At 45.7% G+C, this 21,979-nt stretch overlaps 1 protein-coding gene across 3 annotated transcripts in view; it reads left to right on the top strand.

The window, feature by feature from the left end:
- The first annotated feature begins 1,245 nt into the window (after positions 1-1,245).
- Positions 1,246-21,979, top strand: part of LOC144109451 (uncharacterized) — a 63,135-nt gene continuing 42,401 nt past the window's right edge. The window contains exons 1-5 of one of the 3 annotated variants that reach the window (XM_077642247.1): positions 1,246-1,479; positions 3,996-5,138; positions 14,719-14,865; positions 15,720-16,051; positions 19,420-19,726. In XM_077642247.1, coding sequence (XP_077498373.1) covers positions 4,002-5,138; positions 14,719-14,865; positions 15,720-16,051; positions 19,420-19,726 — 1,923 coding nt within the window. In that variant the 5' untranslated portion in view covers positions 1,246-1,479; positions 3,996-4,001. The remainder of the gene's footprint in view (positions 1,480-3,995; positions 5,139-14,718; positions 14,866-15,719; positions 16,052-19,419; positions 19,727-21,979) is intronic. The other 2 variants (XM_077642246.1, XM_077642248.1) reach the window with 2 other exon arrangements.

Consider the following 21,979-nt stretch of genomic DNA (forward strand, 5'->3'; position numbering starts at 1 on the left):
TTTACGAGGTATAGCGCTGACAATTGAGCTGGCTGTGTAATAATACGAATAAATGCGTGCTGAAAGTGCCATGTTACTCGAGTTGTATTGAATTACTTTAACGAATAACAGGATCTTTCGTTCCGGATTTTTCAGCACTAAAGGAATGCCATTCATTCTGCGCCGTAATCATATAGCTTTTTGTTACCACTGTCGCAAGAAGCTACAGAAAATTAAAACTGATTAATGCCATGAAGTTCACATACATAAAGCGTTTTTCGTGCCTAGCTTGCACCAGAATTGGGAATGTGCGGTGTAACGTTGAAACACACTATTATGTCAAAGCAGAGCTCTTAAGCCAGCGACGACAGCTTTCGTTCGACGGATTCACGGCGCTCTGTAGCATGGGTGCAGATGAGACGTCACCTTGTAGGACATAGCCACAGCGCCCTACAAAGTTATGCGCAGTTTGCGAAAAGGCGTCGCAAGTTGCGTGATCTGTAATACTGGAGGTAATATACAATTTAACGTGACAAGAAAATGTAGACTGATAGCGGACATGTCGAAATTAGACATGCGAGGTCAGTCTCGTCAGTTGACAGCAACCGGCGCGCGCTACGTACGCCTCCTCGCACAGCCGATCCCGTGAAGTGTGCCCTCGAACACCCTACAATCTGTAACACCTCTTGCAAAGACTTGGACACCACTCTAAAAGCAAACAACACAGTGCTACTCAGGGTAAGACTGCCGTAATAGTCTTGTTTACGCCAAGCGAAGAGGAACCAACCATGTGACGCGGAACGCTGAGCGATGCTGCGAAAACTGCCACACTTTGCAACATGGGCAGAGCTTTCAAAGCACAATATGCATGCACTGCAATGAATTTGGTCTTGAATAATCATATGCACCACTTGTCACAGAATGACAGGCCAAAAATACCTTTACATACCTCATCCGATTCGCCGCAGTCCATGCCGAGCGGCCGGCTACATGCCGAGAGACAGACAGAAGACAGACCACCTAGCGGTCATTAAGCACACCGACAAACTCAATGCTTGTGTCGGAGCTCACCAGGTGACAGCAGCTATCAATAAATTGATGTAAAAAAATCTAAAGAAAACAGGCGTTGAACCAGAATTGAAGTTTAATAAATTTTACGAACATTTTTTTTTTCACAGGGTTTTATACCTCGTTCAGAGCGGAAACTGTAAGGCGCCAAGTAACCTTTCAAGTGACGTCACCAGTCAGTCGGCCAATCCGCCAATCGGAGTTTTCAGCCACGACCCGATGCACTGATACGCGCGGGAAAGGGGTGTCGGCTCCGTTGGCTCTCAGTGCCATCGGTACGGGCATGCAACCAGATCGCCTAGGTCCCAAGGGTCAGTTCATGAGGCAGCGGGAAGTGTTCGGCGCAGCACGGTAACCCTATCATCTGTAACGGGTGTGTCTTGTTACCTACCGTCCCTACTGCAATGCACGATAGCCACGACTTCGATACAGGCATGTGTACAGGCGTTTTGAACGCTGTCAGCGTAGCCGTATAGTTTCGGATCTGTTTGTGGCGAGAGCTCACGTTTTACTTTCGGCCCGCTTCGAACGCACCTAGCTGGATTTTACTCGTACACTTTCTTGCCGCGTTGTTTTGTGAGGAGTCTCTAGAAAGTTCGTAGCGATGTAAGCGACTCACACGTGCCACGTACAAGTATCTCGCGTACACACGGAATGGCGCGAAAAAACAGGACGACGGAAGCGACAAACGCACCCGCGCGTTTTTTCTCTCCTGCCGTCGTGTATTCTCGAGTAATTCCATGTTCATGATTTCGTATATCAACTAGCGTAAATGGCCGCACAGTTCTCGCGGTCGTTTGCTGCGGAGAGCATTTAAGAGGCGCGCTTCTTTGTGTTTTGGTGATGCCTCGAGGTTGCACGTGTGGCAGAACTTCTATCGACGCTTGACAGTTGCGAACTCGAGAATGTTGAGGCGACTGCATGGTTGCACCAGTAAAGCGAATAGCTGTATACGCTATTCGACGCTGCGAACTGTTTATTCTTCGGGAGCGTTCATCGTGTTTAACTGCACGCGGTAGCGCCATCAAGTTTCCTTGCCCGTGTCTTGATAGCTGCTAACGAAAGCTACTCACGCGAAGTTTAAATTAAATTAAATTTTTTTCCCGGGGGGGGGGGGGGGTGAAGAAAAGGCGCAGTAGCTGTCTCGTATATCGGCGGACACCTGAACCTGAAAGTTTGGAAACGCCATTTCAGCTAAGGGCCGCCTCGTTTTAGCGTCTCTGAGCGTTGTGCGCCGCAAGGAGGCCGATTTGTGTCTACAAGTGATCTAGTGCTTGCTGTTTGACGTCTCGAAAATTTCGAACTTGTTTTGGTAAAGCTAGCTAGCCTAATTATACTGCTGCGTTCTTGTTTCTGCGAAGCTCGTTAGCACCGCGAGTTAATATGCCTAGTAAAAGAAGAGTAACTAGCTTACCTCACTGTTGAGAGAAGCTAGGTGAACAAAATTTCTTGGTAGCAGTGAGCTTTGTGCCATCTAATGCAAAGCCAGAAAGCTTATAGTCACATTATGAGGAAAGACATTGCTGTATTTATCATGGAGCTTTTCTTGACTGCAACTTGCCATGACCATAACTGTCTCATGGGTCAAGTTTTCGCTCCACAGGCATCCATTTGAGTGCCACTGCATGAGACCCAGTTTAAAAGCACAGCTTTGATGGTTTGGAGCTGAATGCAGGTTTTTAGTTGTGCTGCGGATATTACTTTGGCATCAATTTATTTCATGAAGCCTGTGAAAAGCCAAGTCCAAGGATTTCATATAGGGATGCATAGGGTAGCTGAAAGCTTCTCATTATCCCCTGGGTGAGGCTTACATTATCTCAGTATTTGAAGGACATAAATTTCTTAAGTTGTAGTGCTTCCAGTACGAGATAAAGGCAAAGTAGCGTGAAGCCTGACAATACACCCAGTTGCAAGCCAGTCAAGCTGTTCAGATTTAAAGAAAGCAAAGCTTACTGCAGGTGTGTCGAAATTAGACATGCGAGACCAGTCTCGCCAGTTGACAGCAACCGGCGCGCGCTACGCCTCCTCACACAGCCGATCCCGTGAAGTGCGCCCTCGAAACCCCTACAATCTGTAACACCTCTTGCAAAGTCTGGGACACCACTCTAAAAGCAAACAACACAGTGCTACTGAGGCCTGTAATGTGCATCTGTATGCTTGAATACTTTTTATTTTGTTTGTTTGTTGTATGTGTTTGCAGAAATGGCTCCCTAAAATACAGATTGCAAGCTCACCTTACCTACACTCTTGCCACGAAAACTTGCAAAATTTCTTCGAACGCACCTTCCTTTTCCTCATATGCATTTGTAACTGAGATGTATATATCATCTGATGCATGAGAGCAACACTTGGTATGTGCCTGGTTCTCATGATAGGTAGACAGGGGGTATGGCGGCTGCCTGCAAACCTAGGAAAGATCAGGAGGGAAGGAAAAGTATGCCAACTATCTTGCTCGAGACACCTGAATTGTGCTGCGAGGGAATGTATGAACTGTTTATAAGAGAGCAGAGAAAAAAGACAAAGTGTAAGGCCAAATTAGGCTGGAAAAAAACATTGCACCTACTGATGGACTAATGTGGCGTGATCTGCACAGGATGAGCACCATTGGTGCCACTTCAAGCAGTACTGAGGTGGTCCGTTCAATCCAGTCCAATGAGCGGGCTGTGTTTGTAGATAACAGCATCTGTCCTTTTCCACCAGGAGAGCCAGGCGAATGCAGGGACCAACCGCATTCTGAAATAGACAGGTTTTAAAATATAACTTCTTCTGCGAGGCATCTTTGAGAAGGATGTTTGAGGGGTGAATGTGTAGAAATATTTTATTGTTGTGGGGACAAGATCGCTTGTTTCTCGGTGTTACTTGTCTCCTGTGCGGCTGGACTGACATTTTAGTAATGTGGTCCTTGTCAGAGTGTGGAAGTGTCATGAACAGCCATGTTTCGTGTGCAGGGCACCATGGCTGACGAGCCGTGTCATCTGACCGTGACGTGCTTGAGTAGTGGCCTCGCTCCCACGAGTGCCTTGCTACGGCGTCTGTTCGACTATCCCACCAAGGTTCAGAGGGACGAGACCCTGGACTCTGCCTCTGATGGTAGTTACTGTGAGGAGAGCACCTCCACTTACCACGTGGAAGTAGCGCCAGCAGCAAAGGATCGCAAGACCATGCTCGAGAAAGTCGTGAGCCAGTGGCGTGACCCTGCAGAGTTGAAGTCGTTGTGCAGTAGTGTACCGGGCTGGTGGCTGTCATGGACCGAATCGGATGACTCAAGACTGTGTGAGCATTACGACTTAAAACTTCGAAGCTTCTCGCTGGGCTCTTTTGTGGGCTTGTCGAGCTTCGTCGAGCACTACAACTCCTGTCCCAAGGAGCTGCCAGTGGGAGAGCCGGCTAAAGCGAAGCCCGGTCCGGCCAAGAAACCATCATCTAAGTCTTCATCAACTGGCAACAAACGGCGCTACCGGATCACCCAGTTGATGGCCCACTTTGCTCACTTCCACGGGCGGCTGTATGTCTACTTCGTGGATGTCAAGGAGCCGCTGGTCCAGCAAGAGCAGAGCGGCGAGACGCATGCACGTCACCGTTTTGTCATAGACTATTCCTCTGTGCAACGCGTTGTTGTGTCCAAGAGCCATGACGCTGGAGATGACAGCTGCTTAGTGGCATACCTGCACCTATCTCACCCGCCACTTCTTTACCGGGTACATGAAACACACCGCCCTGAGAAAGATGGTCATGAAGATGACGAATGTGATACGCGAAAACCAATGTATGTGGAACAACATGATGTGAGTCTATTAACCAGATGGGTCCGCACAGTGAGCTTTGGCAAGCAGAACACCAAATGTGGCAGCAGAACATTGGGGTTGTGTCGTGTCATTGCTCTAGCATTCAGTCGGTCTACTCAGGGGGCCTTCTTGGAAGCCCTGTCACGTCTTGGAACGTTGTCCACCTCGACAAGCCTTTTCAACGGTGCTGTAGAGTCAAAGCCAAGGAAGCAAGGAGTTGGTGAAGCGAGCAAGGAATTGAATGTAAAGGACCTACCTTTTGGCTGTGCCTTTGCCTTGGCTGCTGTGTGGAGCTCATCGGCCCAGGTGAGGCAGTCTGAGCAGGATGTTTGTATAGGGTGACCCAGTTAGGCAGGCTGGGCTGTGCCTGATTTTATTTTTAATTTGAAGCTGCATTTGTGGTTGTTGAAGAAGGTTATCGTTGTGAAGGTGTGAAACTATCATTTTCTTGTCCAAAACAGGCATTGCTCTGGTAAGTTATTGTAGAACTGCCCAACAAACATGCCTTGTCACCCTGTCTTTTACAGCCTTGATTTTTTCCTTTTTAAATTTCCAGCAGGGTGTGTGGAGATAAGAGGCACCAAGCACTACATTCATGAAAAAGCTGCAAGATGCATACGGAACCTAATAACCCACTGTGATGTTGCACGTTCATTCCTGCCTTGTGCAGTAGATGTCTGGAAAAACTTTTCATTGTGCAGAGCAGTTGAATATGAATATTTTCATTTCCGCTGTTTTAGAGAGGCTCACTTGATAGTCTTGGTAACTTTTTCTCTGACTGTGAAGCCTTGCTCGAAAGCTGGACAGCCAACTTTGGTTACTGTGCTCCTGACCTAGTTTTGTCATTTCAGATATACAAGCATAGCTTATAGGTTGAGCATTTACAATTTTTAAAATATCGGAGCTGTACAGGCCATGAAATATATGGTAAAGGTTCAAACCACAGCGTGCTTGTATGTTTTTGACTCAACGAATCTTTCCATTCCTGCCTCTTTTCACCAGTGATGAAACCGATGCATCCATCCAAGCATTTAATTATCTCATCATCCTGATTGATAGGTAGTATGTTTAGTCTAGCATCCACTGTTCCTGCTGCAGCCATACGATTTGTGCCATTATTTCCCAGTGTAAAGAAGTAACCTATGCCTCTAACTGTTGCATCATCTTGTCTGTTGTCCTAAGTGCGCTTTATATAATTTTTGAAAATGAAAAACCAACTAGCTCAGATGTCAATTCTGCTTCATCTCTGGAAGCTGTGCTTTTCCACTTTTAGGATATCAAAGAATCTAAATGATTGCTGTGCTAGGACACGTTAATGTACAGAGCTTGCAGCTTCTGACCAGCCCTCTGCAAGATGGAGAGCGTTTAAATTGAGTGGTACCGCTGCTCCTGTCATGACCCCCATCCGGCAAGTTTCAGCATATGACCTCTGGCTCCGCAATTTGAAAGAGCCACATTTGTTTGTAGTCACGTGCGCTCCGCATGCCGCAGCGTATGTGACGTGAGGAGGAGGGCAGTGGCATCCCAGCAGATGCGCGCACCGCCGTGGAGTGGAGAAGGGTAGTTGCCGTATTGCACATGCACGCGCCGGTGCGCCATCGCCGTCACCGTGTTGCAGAGGGGAGGAAAGGAGGCATCCCAGGTGTGCTGCGTACTGCCTCTGTGACGTCACACACCTTGACCTAGTGGAGCAGGAAAGCTGCCAGCATTGCATGCGAAGGGCATGGAGGTGGGCTCTGCATAGTGCACTTTGATGCGTTCAACAGAACGCTGGTTATGTTCGATGCAACGCCCGGCCGACCACAGCCAAAGCTCCCGGCCGGGCAAGGTAATAATAAAACATTGAAGCCAGCGTTGGCTTATATCACCGGAGCTATTGCTCGACATTCGGTTCAGCAGTGTTGAACCCCTCTAAGTTTTTTCTCTTTTGCTGCTGGTGCCACTGTTTAGCCAACTTGAAGGCTATCATGGCCATCAGATCAACACCGGCAGCAGGGCAGAGCCTTCTTTGTTTGCTCGAGTTCTTGCTTCATCCTTCATTGTGGCTCCCTGGCGACCTGCTATGACCCTTTCATTTTATTAATTGTGTTAGCAGAGCCATCGTGCATGTTGTTCCCTAATGTGTAATAAAGGAGTATTTATTTATTGGCATCCACTCAAGCACGGCCATGCGGCCACAAAGGAGCATTTACAGAAACTTTGCAGTTGGAGAAAAATTCGCCCTGGTCCAGGGTTTGAGCTTGTGCGGCTAGCATATTGTTGGGCGACGGCAAATTGATCAACCTATTGAAGTGAGAACAGTGTTGGTTCAATGTTTAGGAGAATCTCGAAGTTGTAGATTCGTTATATAGGAGTAATTACTAATTAGCATCCACCGAAGCATAGTCATACACCTTCCGCAGAAATTCGTTTTTGAAGAGAAAAAGAATTGTGGTTCCGCACTGCTGCACCGTTTATGTTGCCGCTTGCCACTCTGCATTGATACCATCATGCATGCACCCCTCAGGGGCATCTGTTTCAAGCAGATGTTGGCGAGTTACCGGAGCATTCCCAGGTGCATCCCCGCAGGGGATGATGGTGAGCAGTGCATCACCACAGACTCGAGCACCCACGCTTGGCCGTGCATGGCTTAGCAGTGCCCAGAGAAAAGGGGACCCTGGTGGTTTAGCCGATGCTGAGCATTTGGACCTTTAAGGCCCCTCCGAAGAGGCAACCTATCACTCACCTTGGCCCCAGCTTCCCGTAACTACACTTCTGGCCTGACCAGACCACCGGGGGAAATTGGCAGCTGCCTTTTCCTATCCTCCCCCTCTATCTTTCACTTTCCCATCTCTTTCTTACAACTAGCTTCCTGTAAACGGCACCTCCGGCCTGACCCAACCCAGGGAAATCTGCAGTCGCATTTTCCTATTCTCCCCTGTATTTTTCACTTTCCTGTCTCTTTCTTACAACTTTCCTGTCTCCTACTCCCTTCTTGGTTTTTCCTTTTTCCTGGCGGCTAGGGTTAAATTTCTTTGGCAAATTACCCTGTGTTTCGTCATATTTGGTATAGTTAGTCTAAAACTGGCGTGGGCAGGGCTTTTTTGGAAGTTCCTATCCAGTCCCCTTGTTGGGCTCGACTGAGCGGTTGGCACCGTGGCCGGACGATGTATTCATTTTAAGGCGAACGCCTTTAGTGGCTCATACTTGTGGTGTCTGTCCGTCCGTCCGTTTGTGACGCTCTTCAACTCTATAAGAAAAAAAAACCTTTGTGCACGATGGGATTCGAACCACCATCTTTCGCTGGGGAAGAGCTGGGGAAGGTCCCCCTCGAGAAGAGGTGGTGAGACCGGTAGTGGTGCCTTATGTACATAAAAGGGCCCACAATTTAAAGAAGGTCGCAAGCAGGCATGGGGTGCCGCTTGTGTTTTCAGCCCCCCAAAAGCTCGGAAACCTGTGCTCGCGTATTGAAAGAGTACGTGAAGAGGAAAAAGGATGCGGCACTAAGCATGGGAGACCGTTTTTGAAGTGCGCTGTAAGGGTGGTGTATGAAATTCCCCTCTCATGCGGTCACTCATACGTATGGCAAACCGGGCGCTGCGTCAGTGACCGCATTAGGGAACATGAGAGAAATCTAGAGCAAAATAAAGAAGGGCCAAACATACTCAAGCATATTAGGTCCTGCCTGTCACGCTCCTGTGAGGCATATTTATTTTTCAGAGGCGAGGATTCTAGCTTCCAGTAAAGATACCAGAGCTCGGGAATTAATTGAAGCTTTTTTTATCGGAGAGAAAGGAAACATGTGCGTCAGTGATCCATCCGTATCTTTATATAAGGCGGAAAAGAAATTTTTCACCTGTGCACGTGTTTATCGATCCTGATTTGATTGTGTTCCCTGCGTTTAAGAAAGTGTGTGTGATGTGCTTCCGAATAAAGCAGTTGTAAGTGGTGCTTTGTGCTGTTCCCTTCCTTGTGCTCTGTGTGTGTTCGCGCCTAGTACCAAAGATGAATTGTGACTAAACTCGCCTAAGAAGACGTTCTTTTAATCTTTCGGTTCCTCAGCTGAGCATGTTAACGACTACGCTACTTCCTGCCAAACGCATATGTAGTTCTCCTTATATAGGACGCTAGAGAGTGTTTGCAGAAAGGCGTCAAATCAAATGGATGCCTCCCAAATGCCCTCCAGTGTCTCCAGCATTTAAGATTCACAAACAGTTGTGTACCTGTTAACATCTTAACCACACATCAGTGACACAAGCAGCAATACCGCGCTAAAGGCTTTTGCCTCACTGCACTTTAGGTCAACAAAGTGCCCCCTGAATTTTTTATGGCTTCTCATTCCTCAAAACTGATTGCCCCGACAACACAAGGTGGACCAAGTCACCACAGTTTGTCTCCAAAGAATAAAAAAAAACATTCTAAATATCATGTTATTCACTATGAAGTCTAGGACAAACTAGCTTGAATATTGTCCCCATTCCTAGTGTCAAAATGTCTTTGTACTTAAGCTTAAGGTACAAAGTGAGCCGAATAGCCAGTGGAGACCTACTACTCGAACTAGACATTGAATCGCAATATGAAAAGCTCTTGAACTTTCAGTCTATTGGGGATGTCCCTGTGACTATCAGTGCACATAGAACATTAAATACCATCTGCGACATAATCTCAGACTGACTTTCTCCACATCACTGAAAAAAAAATGCTGGATGGTCTTTGCTGATAAAAACTTGCTCATTGTCCGGAGAATAACGATAAAAACTTGCTCATTGTCCGGAGAATAACTATCCGTAAAGATGACTAAAATAATTCCAAATTCCGTGATATACTCATTATATGCGACGACCTTCAAATTGCATGCACATCAACCAGCTTATTAACCTGCGAGAGACAGATACAACTCGCAATGAAAAGACGCGATTTGGGCAGACAGAAATGGGTTTAAGTTCTCTATTCTGACGACCAGTGTAAAATTCGACAAGGGACAGAAATAAAAGGCAACACGTGCGCCGACTTTCTGTTTCTTGTTGAATTTCGCGCTGGTTGTCAGAATGAACACCAACCAACTCGCCCAGTATAGCATGCTTCTAAGTTCTCTCTACAAAAAATAGTAGCAGTTCTTTTCTTGCTCAAAAGAGACTTGCAGAACGACCCCACGCTACACCTAAAATAAATCATGCTACCAATAAAACAGGAACATAAATTTTTAGGGATAACATTCAATAAAAAACACATTCCCGCCCTATATAAACACACTGAAAAAGAAAGCCTCCCAATCTCTAAACATGCTCAAGTGCTCTCAAGGAAGCGTTTGAGTGTGATAGAACATGTCTTCTGCATATCTGTCGCTCTTTGGTATGTTCCTCCTTCGATTATGGGTGCATTGTGTATGGTTCAGCATGCAGGACATCTCCTGTAGTCAGCTTCTATGACCTGGTTTGAAATCGGAAGAACTGCTATATCTTGTGCACATGTCTTTTAAGTAGGATCTCTACCAAAACACATCTGCTATCCAGTCGTAATGAAATGTCCTAGAATAATATTCAACAAACCTTGAAGTACCCGGCCACTGATCTTGTGATTCGAAGAGATGTGCCAGAATCTCGATATACAGGACGTAACCTGACATCACCCAGACGAGATCCACTACCTCTGTGGTACAATTTCCCTGGAATCTGCAATTTCACCACTACACAGTTTTGCAAAAAGCACGCTCTGCAACAACATATTATACAAGAATTTCATACACTTGAGTATCAACATGGTGACTTCACATATTTTTATATTGATTGTTCGAAAACTGGTGGTTACGTATGTTGGCAGCGCAGTGGTATGATGGAACTGGGAGGAAACTAATACTTCCATAGTGTGCATCCATTTTCACTGTTGAATGTTACGCTATTTGTGTAACTATAGAAAAAATAGTAAATGAGAACCTCATGAAGAATATGGTTACACAGACTCCCTTAGCGTTCTTACAGCTGTTCCCTTTGAAGTGCAATCACTCCTCTACTTGATGACATCATACACGACATAGTAACAGCCACAGCTCAAGGACGAAATATAAATATATGCTGGGTTTTCAGTCATGTCTGAATAAAAGGCAACGAGAGAGCAGATTTGTGTGCTGCTCTAGCTCATAGCAAGGAAATAAAGTAAATGTGCCCTTTAAGGATTGCATGAACTTAGCACAACGTAAGTTAAGAAAAAAAATGACAGTTGTCCTGGAACAGTGAAGTAAATAACATACATTCAGTAAAACCGGTTTTAGGGGAATGGAAGTCTTGTGCACCAGGAACATTTCAAAGAAGTGTTTATCTGCTGTCTCTGAATAGACCACACACTCCTTACATACAACTTCGTGCAAACAAAACAAGACAAACCTGTTTGCAAAAAATGCGGAGATGAACTTAAGGTTAACCACATAGTATTCTTTTGTGTGAAATTGGAAAAACAAAGAAATAAGCACTCTATTCAATTTTATAGTGAATTTATTCTCTTTTATCCAACACTGCTTTTAGGAGATATTAAGCCGCCGCAGTGGCTCAGTGGTTATGGCGCTCGGCTGATGACACAGAACACTGCGGGTTTCGATCCTGGCCATGGCGGTTGAATTTCGATGATGGCGAAATTCTAGAGGCCCGTCTACTGTGTGATGTCAGTGCACATTCAAGAACCCCAGGCGGTCGAAATTTGTGGAGCCCTTCACTACGGTGTTCCTCATAGCCTGAGTTGGTTTGGGACATTAAACCCCCAGAAACCATAAACTAAACCTCCTAGAAGATAATGCAATTTTTGACATGTCTTGTGTTTTTAAGAGAAGCAAGATTTCTTAAGGAACTCTAAATTCTGACCAACAGCATTGTTAGTTTTTTTGGTAGGCCTCGGCTGCCTTCTAATTCCTGAGAAGAAGGCTGGGGTGTTTATTTGGTTCATTCGGAGCCTCAAGATTTTTGCCCAGCCAAGGATAGCTGCTGAGGTTACCCAATCCTCTTTAAAGCTTTTACTAGTAGCCATTTCTAAAATTTCTTTTCTATATGATCACAAGGTAGTACTAATGTTTTAGATCCTCTACACCACCAATGATTTTGCACATTTCTGTAAAATTCAGCAATAAAACTTTTTTTATACCTTTTGCCTAGAGCATGGTGGCCTTAGTTGCCTATGTGCCATAAAACACAGCACAAACATCATGCTGCAGCCGCCGCGGCGGCTCAGTGGTTATGGCGCTCGGCTGCTGACCCAAAAGACGCAGGTTTGATCCAGGCCGCGGTGTTCGATTTTCGATGGAGGTGAACTTCTAGAGGTCCATGTACTGTGCGATGTCGGTGCCCTGGTCCAGAGCCCTTCACTACGACGTCCCTCATAGCCTGAGTTGGTTTGGGATGTTAAATCCCCATAAACCTTAAACAAACATCATGCATCACACCAGTACATTCTGCACATCGCAATTCTGCTTTCACTCCGCACCATTTATGCACTTTCACATTCTTCTCACCTCATAGTACTTTCCCAACTCTCCTATCCCACAGAGTGTCCTGCTGTGCAGCTCAGTTGTGTTACCTGCGCTCTGCGCTAGCTGTGTGTTAGCACGTGATGGTGCATGACATAGTTTTTCCCACGTGGGTGAAAACGGGTCTGGCATGATGCGCACGTGCCATGTGATGTAGACTTGATGTTGAGAAGGAAAAGAAATTTTACTTGCAGACGTCTATGTTTTGAAAGAGGGCATAGCAGAGAGAAATCTAGTGACATGTCTCAGATAAAAGCCATAACTGCACAAGAAAAAACATTTATTTATTTATTTATTACTGTGTTAGCATTGCAAGAATCTGTGCAAGGAGAAATGGCGACTGTCGTGCTGTGCAATATAAACCTTGTGATGTCTTCACAACCTGCCCACTGAGGCACGTGGCAGTTAAATTAATGATTGGTTGCAAGAGGTTGCTCGGGCAAAGCAGCCTGGGTCCCACAAGCTTCACCTGTGGCTGTGTTTGAAGCATCTACCTGCTTGGGCAGTGGTGCATCACTTAACTGTTGCACCACGAGTGGTATAGCGACCTCTGGCAATCTATGAATGTAAAGTAGAGAATGGCCAATTCCACATATATGACCGTCAAACCATTATTGCTATCTCGTCATACTGTTAAGGCGGAGCTACAACAGAAAATACTGACTCATTCAAGCAACCCCTTGAGGATCGCCCGAGAGGTTTTTTTTTTTCTCTAGGGAGTCTTGTGTGCAGGTGTTCCTTGGACGATGCCTCACAGTGAATGGAATGCAGCTGAATTTTCTACAAATGGCAAAAGTAGGGGAGGGATGTCAATAGCTGCGTAAAGGATAACTGAAGGAGTTCTACAATTTGACGAGCTTACAAAGGCTGAATTAGTGAAAGCATGTTAAGCATTTTTCTGCTAGCATATGAAAAGGTTACAAAATCTTTGAATAAAGCCACGACAGCTTTCAGGCTTCACCCCAGTGCAGGGCGCTGGTTGGGGACGCATAAAGATGCCATGCACGCATTTCTGAAGGACAAAATTTTCTTTGAAGGAAGAAAACCAACGCTACCAAAAGAAAAGCAACACTAACAAAAATTCCTAGAGCATTTTTGGCGACATCCACCGACACATGACAGGGTTTATACTCCATCCCAGTAGTTCCTTTCTGGACTACCAAAGCAGCCATGAGTGCACAGGCAACGTTCTGATGGTGTGCAATGTAGTGCCGGTATGAAATATGTATACGGGCATATGGGAAACCATGCTTTAAAATGTGCATGCGCCAAATAAATGGTATTTCATATCGAGCCTTTACGTACACTCACGTTACTTATGTTATTTCCCAAGTTTAGCGTGTGCGATCCTTGCATGCTCTAAAACATTGTTTCCAAAATGGCGGCGCCTTTTGTAGTAGATCCCCTTGCCTCAGACTGAATTTGTTGCTGTTACCGCCGTTTTCAGTGCGTTCACTGGCCATATATGGGGCACCGGACTTTCATTTTGGCTCATCTCGCCTAAAACAAAACATCGGAGTGATAAACTTGTTTTTTTCTTTAGAGTGAGAATTCTGCCACTTGTAGTCCTAAAGAGGAGCCACGGTTTGTTGACAAAAATGCTTCCCATTCCAACTATCTTATGGTGCCACTAGGCTGAGCTCATCGGTGCATCTCTGCTTGCATACACTGAACTAAAAGTGCGAATGTGAGAAATGGCGTAATGGCCTGCAAAATGCTTGTGTTTAGTGTACGTAAGCATGCATACGTATATGGTACGTAGACAGCTTCGATTTATACTTTTTTCTTACTATACCTGTGTACGACACAAGCAGATGACACAGATGACTCGGTGCGGCAAAACACGTTTAATGTGGTGCAGAGGAACATGTTCGATTTGCTCTCCTGATTGCCTGAGGAGGTCTCCATTTTTGGTAGTGCTCCATGTTAGATATGGGATGGAGTATAGGCGAAGGCAGTGGAAATTTGAAATCTCACCATCCAGGACATCATCACTGAGCTTCTCCACACTTCTCCATTGTTGAGAGGAGAAGCCCGAGATTTAATCAGCAATTACATCACCATTTTAAATGCTGGTGCAAAAAAAAAATCGGCATGATTTATCTATTGGTTTTATGCATTCCAATCGTTGAATCTAATCGTTGAATCTTGATGAACTGTCAATATTGGTTCAGCTTCTCTTTAAAAGTTCAGTTGTGACTGCAGTCTTTAGAGTGCCTAGGTTGGGTGCCTAGGCTGGGTCTGTGAGCCCAGAAAGGGACTGGGCTGATTTCACGGACCTCTTTGGGCAAGAAGGCACAGAAATCTTGAAATAAGCCAGTTTTCAGTGATTGCAAGGACCTGGAACCGTTCTTGGATTGCCCCTGCAAACTGGGTCATTTGTGTATGCTTCTGCAGGTGGCTGATGAACTGTTGCTGAGTGATCACAAGTCAAAGGCAACAGAGGTAATAACGCGTATGGCATCGGAAGACCCTGACGCCTTAGAAGAGGCCCTGTATTCTCTGCAGCAGGCATTCGACAAGGGGCGTCTTACCAGCTTCCAGGTTTGTACTCAACAGCTTCAGATTGCTCAGAGTGTTGCCACTTTCACCATTTTCCTGGGGCAAGTTTTCTTTGAGTTGCTCATACTTTTTTAAAGGTGAAGCCAGAAAGCCACACATATACATGCGCTGTAGTTGGCTGCAGGAGGCTGCTTTAGAATGGATGGTGCTTTGCGGAAGCAATAATAAGTGATCTAAAAAAGTGGTATGCATTGAAATTTGTGCACAGACATTGAAGTAAATGTTCATTAGCAAGGGACTATGTTGTTGCTCTTTAAGGTGCAGGCAGTGTCAAGGTCAGTGGACTGTTATGTTTGTGTATGGCTAACGTTCAATACTTTCATCAGATGTTATGAATTTCATTTATGCTACTCTCTACTTGGCCAGGTGAGTGGTGATGTGGAAAGTGTTTTTTTTTTTTAATTCTGGAAAGGCACAGTGGAGTCCAGCTAGTGCTCATCATCTGCATTACACTGATCCAATTACCTCTAGTTTTTTTGTTTGCATTGTAATGTTTTAGAGACTGCCTTTTGTAGCTAGTTAACATTCTTGTTGTGAGTCTAGTTAAAGACAAGATAACACTTTGCCTTTGTGGTTCATCCAAATTGAGAACAGATGTAAGGCTGCTTGTAGCCCTGGCACAAGTGTATCTTTTCCTGTCAAACGAAATTCCTCTGTGAAATCCTCTGCCTTTTTCTTGAGCCCAAATCTCGCATGCAGATTGTTTTTTGCTGTCTGTTCTACGAGACAAAATCAAGACGGCAGCCATGAGATCATAATGAATTTGAATGGAACGCAGTGAGAATCACTATACTCAAGCACAACTTGTATGGAACGACTGAACATGATGTGTGCAGGCTGGACTGGAGGGCTTGTACAGCCGGTACCATGCGATGCGCCAGCAACCAAATGCACTGACAGGGGGTGTGCTGGGCCAGCAACTGCCGGCGCATGTGGTGCTTGTGCGGCGAGTGGTGCTGACACCCACCCGAATCCTGCCGATGCCGCCACAGCCTATCAGCACGAGTCGAATCCTCGTTCACTTCGAACCTGAGCATGCACTGCGTGTTCTGTTGCGAGACGAGGATGGCAGCAAGATGTCCTTCTCGCTGGGCATCCACCGGAGAGACTTTCTTTTTTTCCAAGTCCGGCCGAAGCTTCTTGATGGTATCACCATTGCTGGTCGCAAGTGAGTTGCAGCTGTGTTTTAGAGCACAGCTCTTAGATGCCCGTTTGTGAATTCTGTGCCATAGTCGTGGGCGTCAGCTTAACACGGCACATGTGAAGGTGGCTGACACGGGAAGATCCTGGAGGGTGGCTAGCATCGTAACACGCCACTAGTCAGCGGTCGCAAGTGATGTGTGAAGAGCATTTCGCAGCAATTTCGCATTACCGACTATGGTAATCATTGTGTCAATTTTTTGAGCTATTGGAATCCTGATCTGCACACTGATGTTGATAAGTGTAGAGCTACCGACCGATTTTTTGGACTCTAATAATTCATACTTTTGCAATATTTTGGACTTTATTGAGGAACCATCAGGCACCTCATAGAAATGTGCACATTATTCAGGGCCGATATTTCGGAGTCTGTGGAGTCCAAGAGTTAGATTTTTTGGGCTAAAATAGATGCCAGCCATACTGTGGAGATGATTTTTTTAATGAAAGTTTGTTTCTTGGACCTAACCTAGATACGAGCAGGTATCAGCCCCTTCACTGCCATGTTAGGCGCTATCTTGGATTTACAAAGAGTCAGTTGGACAGATTGGCTTGGCTATCTAGTATTCTTGGTAGCTGTCTGGTATCAGTGACGTGAGATGGTGTAGACTTCATGAAAGCATGCCTGTGTCGCAAATGCTATCTAATACACATTATCTCTTGCAAAGAGAATGTGGGAAATTGTGAAGTTTGCAGTTTTGAAAACTGGTTTCCTGCAGCAAGCCGATTTTTTTAAAGTTCTCGGAGTTTTCGGACGGTTCTATCATTCGGGCAATTTTCAGGTCCTGCTGGGTCCAAAAAATCTATTGGCTACTGTATAGCGTTTAATGTTCCAAAGCAGCATATGGGCTCCGAGAGATGCCTTAGTGGTGGGCTGCAGATTAATTTTGACCACCTGGGGTTATTAAATGTGCGCTGACATCATACATCATACTGGTTTGTTTTGCATTTCGCCTCCATCGAAATGTGGCTGCGGGGGCTTAGATTTGATCCCACGACCTTGGGCTCCCACGACCTTGGGCTCGGCAGCTGAATGTCATGGCCACTGAGCCACAGCTGTGTATAGATTTATACCCCTGCCACATGGGCACCGCTAAGGCCTTTGAGAATCGGGTCCCTATATCCAAAGGCGTAAGGTGTGCAGCTACACGGCACAAATGTTGCGCCTTTGTCGCTAAGGGCCTTGGAGGCAAAGGCGCCCGCCCGAGACCTTTGGAGCCCAATGGCGCGGCCTTCGAGAACCTGCGATCGCAGTGCCATCCAACGTCAAAAAGTAAAAGAAATGAAAAAAAAGTAGATGAAGCCAACAATGTTTGAAAATATCTTTTAAAGACACAAAAGTTGTGTCTGGCCTTGCTTTTTGTGTAGTGTTTATTGTTTATATTTTATGCCCAGATTTTAAGACAGTAAAGTGTTGCAGCAACACTGAGTGCCCCTGGTGGAAAAGGCAATACACTAAACCTGCTGCTGCTGATGAGAGTAGCTGTTGCAGTTATTTCAAGCAAGCAATTAGAATGAAAAAAAATTGTCTGAGCTCAACGAATGAACAGAATTCCCCACTTTAAACACCCACTTCAGCCAGCTCGAGCAAAGCAGCGTGAGCTAAGCATCAACAACTGTTTCACCTTTGGGCTGCACCGTGTAGCAGCGTCGCTGCTCCTTTAAGCTTTCGCTCCTTTGGTGAAAAAGGTGCCTTTGCTGGAAAGACCTTCGAGGAGTGCCGTGTGACAGGGGTATTAATTTGAATGTCGGTAAAGTTAGCTTTTGTCATTTTGTCAGGTGGCTGAATTGTGTGAAGCTTGCCTTTTTTGCCAACACTCTGTTCTTGCTGCTTGATGGTTTCACTGTTACTGGTTGAAAGCTTATTGTGGCTGGCCTGAACTATGCGAGGTATGTCTTTTTTACTTGTGCGTATGTATGAGTAACCAAAAAATGGGAGAAAGACAGTGGTTAGTCTGTCCAGTTGGGCAAGCCAAGCACTTCAAATAATGGTTGCCATTCAATATCTGCTTAACGACAGCCACTGCTTAGCTCAGTGATAACGGTGTGCGCAGCAGCTTATCTGTGACAGCAGGGCTCTTTGATGTCATGTTTTTGTTTGCAGAGGAATGCATGGGTTTTCATCATCTAGGTATTACGTCTTTTTGCTAGGTTTACATTTCTTCTGCACAGAATTGTGCTGTTTTGTAGGCCATGCTGTATAGTGGTGATGTGATACCTTTGTAAGTTGACTGGTGGCACTATCTTCAAGCTCTAAGGAAGTCTGCTTTTGGTTGCAGCTAATATTGTTTTGCGCATGGAAGAGCCAGCTTTCATATGGCAAGTGAAACATGAGGACACCTTGACCTCCAAGGTTTCTTGCAAGGAACTTGTGGCGTAGGAGTACCAGACTGACATCATTGCCTGATGTCCACAATTATATTTTATCAGGCCAACTCATCCAGGCGTAAACCAGACTGTGTGCAGACTGCGCAGAATCTCCTGTGCCCGCACTTGCGCGTAAGCCGGCGTGAGTCGTCTTTCTCTTCGGCCGGACTATCATAGCACCTGGTAGGCCGCTACAGGGCCCCCCTTCTAGCGAGGAAGCCGTGAGAGTGATGAATGGCGAAGTGTGGATGACGTTTCCTTGAAACAAACACGGCGAGGTGGACCGGCCCGGTCAGGAAGGGATGCGGCAGCACAAGTAGTTAAGTCGTCAGAGTCGAAGTAAGCAGGCTTTAGATGATCAATGAAGGAAGATATTATCCTCCCAGCTGTTGAGAAGCAACAGAAAGTACTTGCGTTGCCGCTTGAGGATCTTGAACGGACCGTCGTAAGGGAGGACGCACGGCGGCGTTTCGCACAAAGACGTGCATGGAACTTTGAAGGTACAAAGTAGTCATTATGTGCATACATCAGCGGGTTCACTTTGAGGCCCATCACTTCTGCTAGTTTGCACATCAACTTGCATCTGAGTGCAAAGTTTAAATGCAACTGAGAGAGTCCAAGTGGAGTCCATGTCATTCGAAGCCCATGTCAGTCTGGGTCTAGGTGAGGTGAGGTCTGAGTGAGTTTTATAAAAAAGTAAGTTTATGTGAGCCAGTCAAGGTCTGGCTGTGCTTGTGTCTGATTGGGTCGTAGTAAGCCCTGGTGAGAGAAAGTCTGACAGGAAGTCAGAGTCTCTAGTGATTTGGAGAAACTGAGTCCGTGTGACCTTCTGTGTGAGCAAGTCTTAGTGACCTAACATGAGTGCAGATGAATCTGAGCCTACGTGAATTGGTTGAGCTCTGACTCTGCTGCACATACTGGCAACTGCATCTCTGTACAGTCTACCACAGGAGCTGCTACAACTTTGCGTAGGTACATGTTTCTGGCATCGTCAACAAGTCAGCTACGCAGCCATGGTGCATGGTTCTATTCGCTTGACTCGAAAGGCCGCAGCGCAGAGGATGTGCGGCGTGCATTGGGCGACCTTTCGAGCCTGCGTCTGGCTTCTAAGTACATGGCACGGCTGGGGCTTGCATTTTCCCAGTCGATGGGCAAAATACATGTCCCACAGGAGTGGACCAGTGTGGTGCCGGACATCGAACTCAAGGGGCCGCGCAAGAACCTGCACTACATCTTCTCAGACGGAGTTGGGCGCATTTCTTCGCCACTTCTTGCCAAGGTGAGTGTGCACATACCCGATGCTTGTGTATGGTGAGTGAGACACTGTCTGATAATGCTGCTAGGGCTATTGAGTTGATGGTCACCTATGTTTACACTCAACCCTGATTGACGAGTTACCAGGTGCCAAGCGATTGATGGGATGCCTGGTGGCATTAAAATTGGCTCGGTGTGTCAGTGCTGTCTCTCCGTCGAGTTTGATCCTAATTGACTAGATCAGCATTGAAAGTGCCCTTGTGACTGCAGTGTGAAAGTTCCTCATAATGAAAACTGGCTCATGTGACTGACCCAGTAGCTTGGCAAGTATGGTGTTATTGCCAGTGCATCTTACCATTGATACTGTTCGTGAATGCTCATTTGATGCACTTTGCTCAGTTCAAGCATGTATGTGAAAAAAAAAAAAAAGAAATTCATTCCAAAGTAAGAAGAATGGTACTGTTCAAGAAGTGTTATTTTACAGTGTGGGGGTTACGAGTAACGATCGGTGTGTTAATACCGTGTTTGCACGATTCTAATGTGCCCCCGATTGTAACGCACAGTAGAATTTAAGGACCGGAAACCAAAAAAAATAATTTGATGCCGATTCTATTGTGCACATAAAAAATAACGCGAACAGACACCTCATAATTGTATAAACATTTTATGGCACATAAATCGGCACACACACACACACACAAGCACCACAAGACGTAGACATTGTAGGCTACTTACCGTCAGAGTCGGACGAGAGCTCTTTCTCACTGTCCACAGACCACAGCAAGTCGTCCTCAGTGCCATCCAAGGCGTTCGAAATGCCACACTTTTTAAATGCCTGCACGGTCACATCTGGTAGATCGAAGTTTGAGGCCGTGTCCTCCTCTTTGCTCGCCAGTGATGATTTCTGTCTGTGACCATTGTTACCAGCATAGGATGCTTACTTTTAAAGGGGGACGTGGCTTTCAGCAAAAAATTAATTTTTCGATACATTTCTGGGAAATTTTTTCAGCATGCTATTAGTTTATGACTGCTCTCACAAAATTTCACTGTTGTATCCCCATAAAATTGTTTTTACTATACATTTTTTTTCCGCTTCTTGTGAAAGCACTGCAGTTTTAAAAATAATGGGACAGAAGACTGGCTAAACATTCACTGTGTTCCTAGTGTCGTGCTACAGGTCAAGACCATGGTGTAAGAATAGAAAGGTGTCTCAACGAGCGCTTTGCAGGTAGTACAGATCCCCTCGCAGTTCTCGGCTCTCGGCCAGATGGCGCCACTTGACTGTGACTGCTTTTGAAGTTAGATACTGCGAATTAAATTGGGCAGCAATAGACGTTGGCAAGAAAATGTTGGAATATTGGGAAAGTATACATTGAGAGGCAATGAGAACACCTAGTTCAAATACAAAGTTTAGCCAAAATGAGTAAATAACCAAAAATACGATGCATATTTTCCGATAATTCTCAGTATTTACCAGTTGTTCTCGTGCCCTTCAGGCTTTTTAGCCAGTGCGAAACATTGGAATTCCAACAATTCGCTTGCCACCAGTCTGATAAAATGTGGATGCCTGTATTGATCAGTCGTTCTTAATTCATCAACCCGCCAAACCGAAAAACATTCAGGGGACTTAGTCCAACAGGGCGTGCAGGTTGTCTGAGCAGTGGTGCGGACCGCGGTGAGCAACCTGAGCAGAATCTGATGGCTTCAATTTTCTGTATTGCAGACATTAAATAAATGAAACTTGAAATTCTTGCCATAGTATGAAAATATCCCGCACACGCCAAAAGAGCGCAGGCCTGACTGTGAATCGGTCCGCATGCTACTGAAACTGCATAATGTTGCACATAACCTCGTTTGGCAAGGCACTATAAAATCTGTGTCACTGATGCGCGAAAGAGCACATGTACGACCTACAAGACAAACTGCATGGAAATTAGACCTCGCTTTTCTTGCCTTAGAAATTAAAAAATCCCGGCCTTTCCACGATTGCAAACAAGAGTACACTTGGGAAAGCTTTGACATTTTCCTCAGTGTTTGCATCCTGTTTCCCATTTCTTTTTTCTTTGCTTTGCAGTACTCGCACATCCTCAATGATGCATCCTTTCTTTGGTAACCGCTTTTCGCGGAGTCTCAAGGCGTCTGACAAACTGAGGCATATCTTGGACAAGTGCTTAGACCTGGCTGCAGAATAAACTTGCATTGCTAGTGCCACCACTTACCAGCTGAACTTGATGGTAAGCCTTTGAATTTTCTCCACCACGACAGACAACAGCGTCGT

Source organism: Amblyomma americanum, chromosome 11 (genome assembly GCF_052857255.1).
Source record: "Amblyomma americanum isolate KBUSLIRL-KWMA chromosome 11, ASM5285725v1, whole genome shotgun sequence".
NCBI classification, from domain to species: Eukaryota; Metazoa; Arthropoda; class Arachnida; order Ixodida; family Ixodidae; genus Amblyomma; species Amblyomma americanum.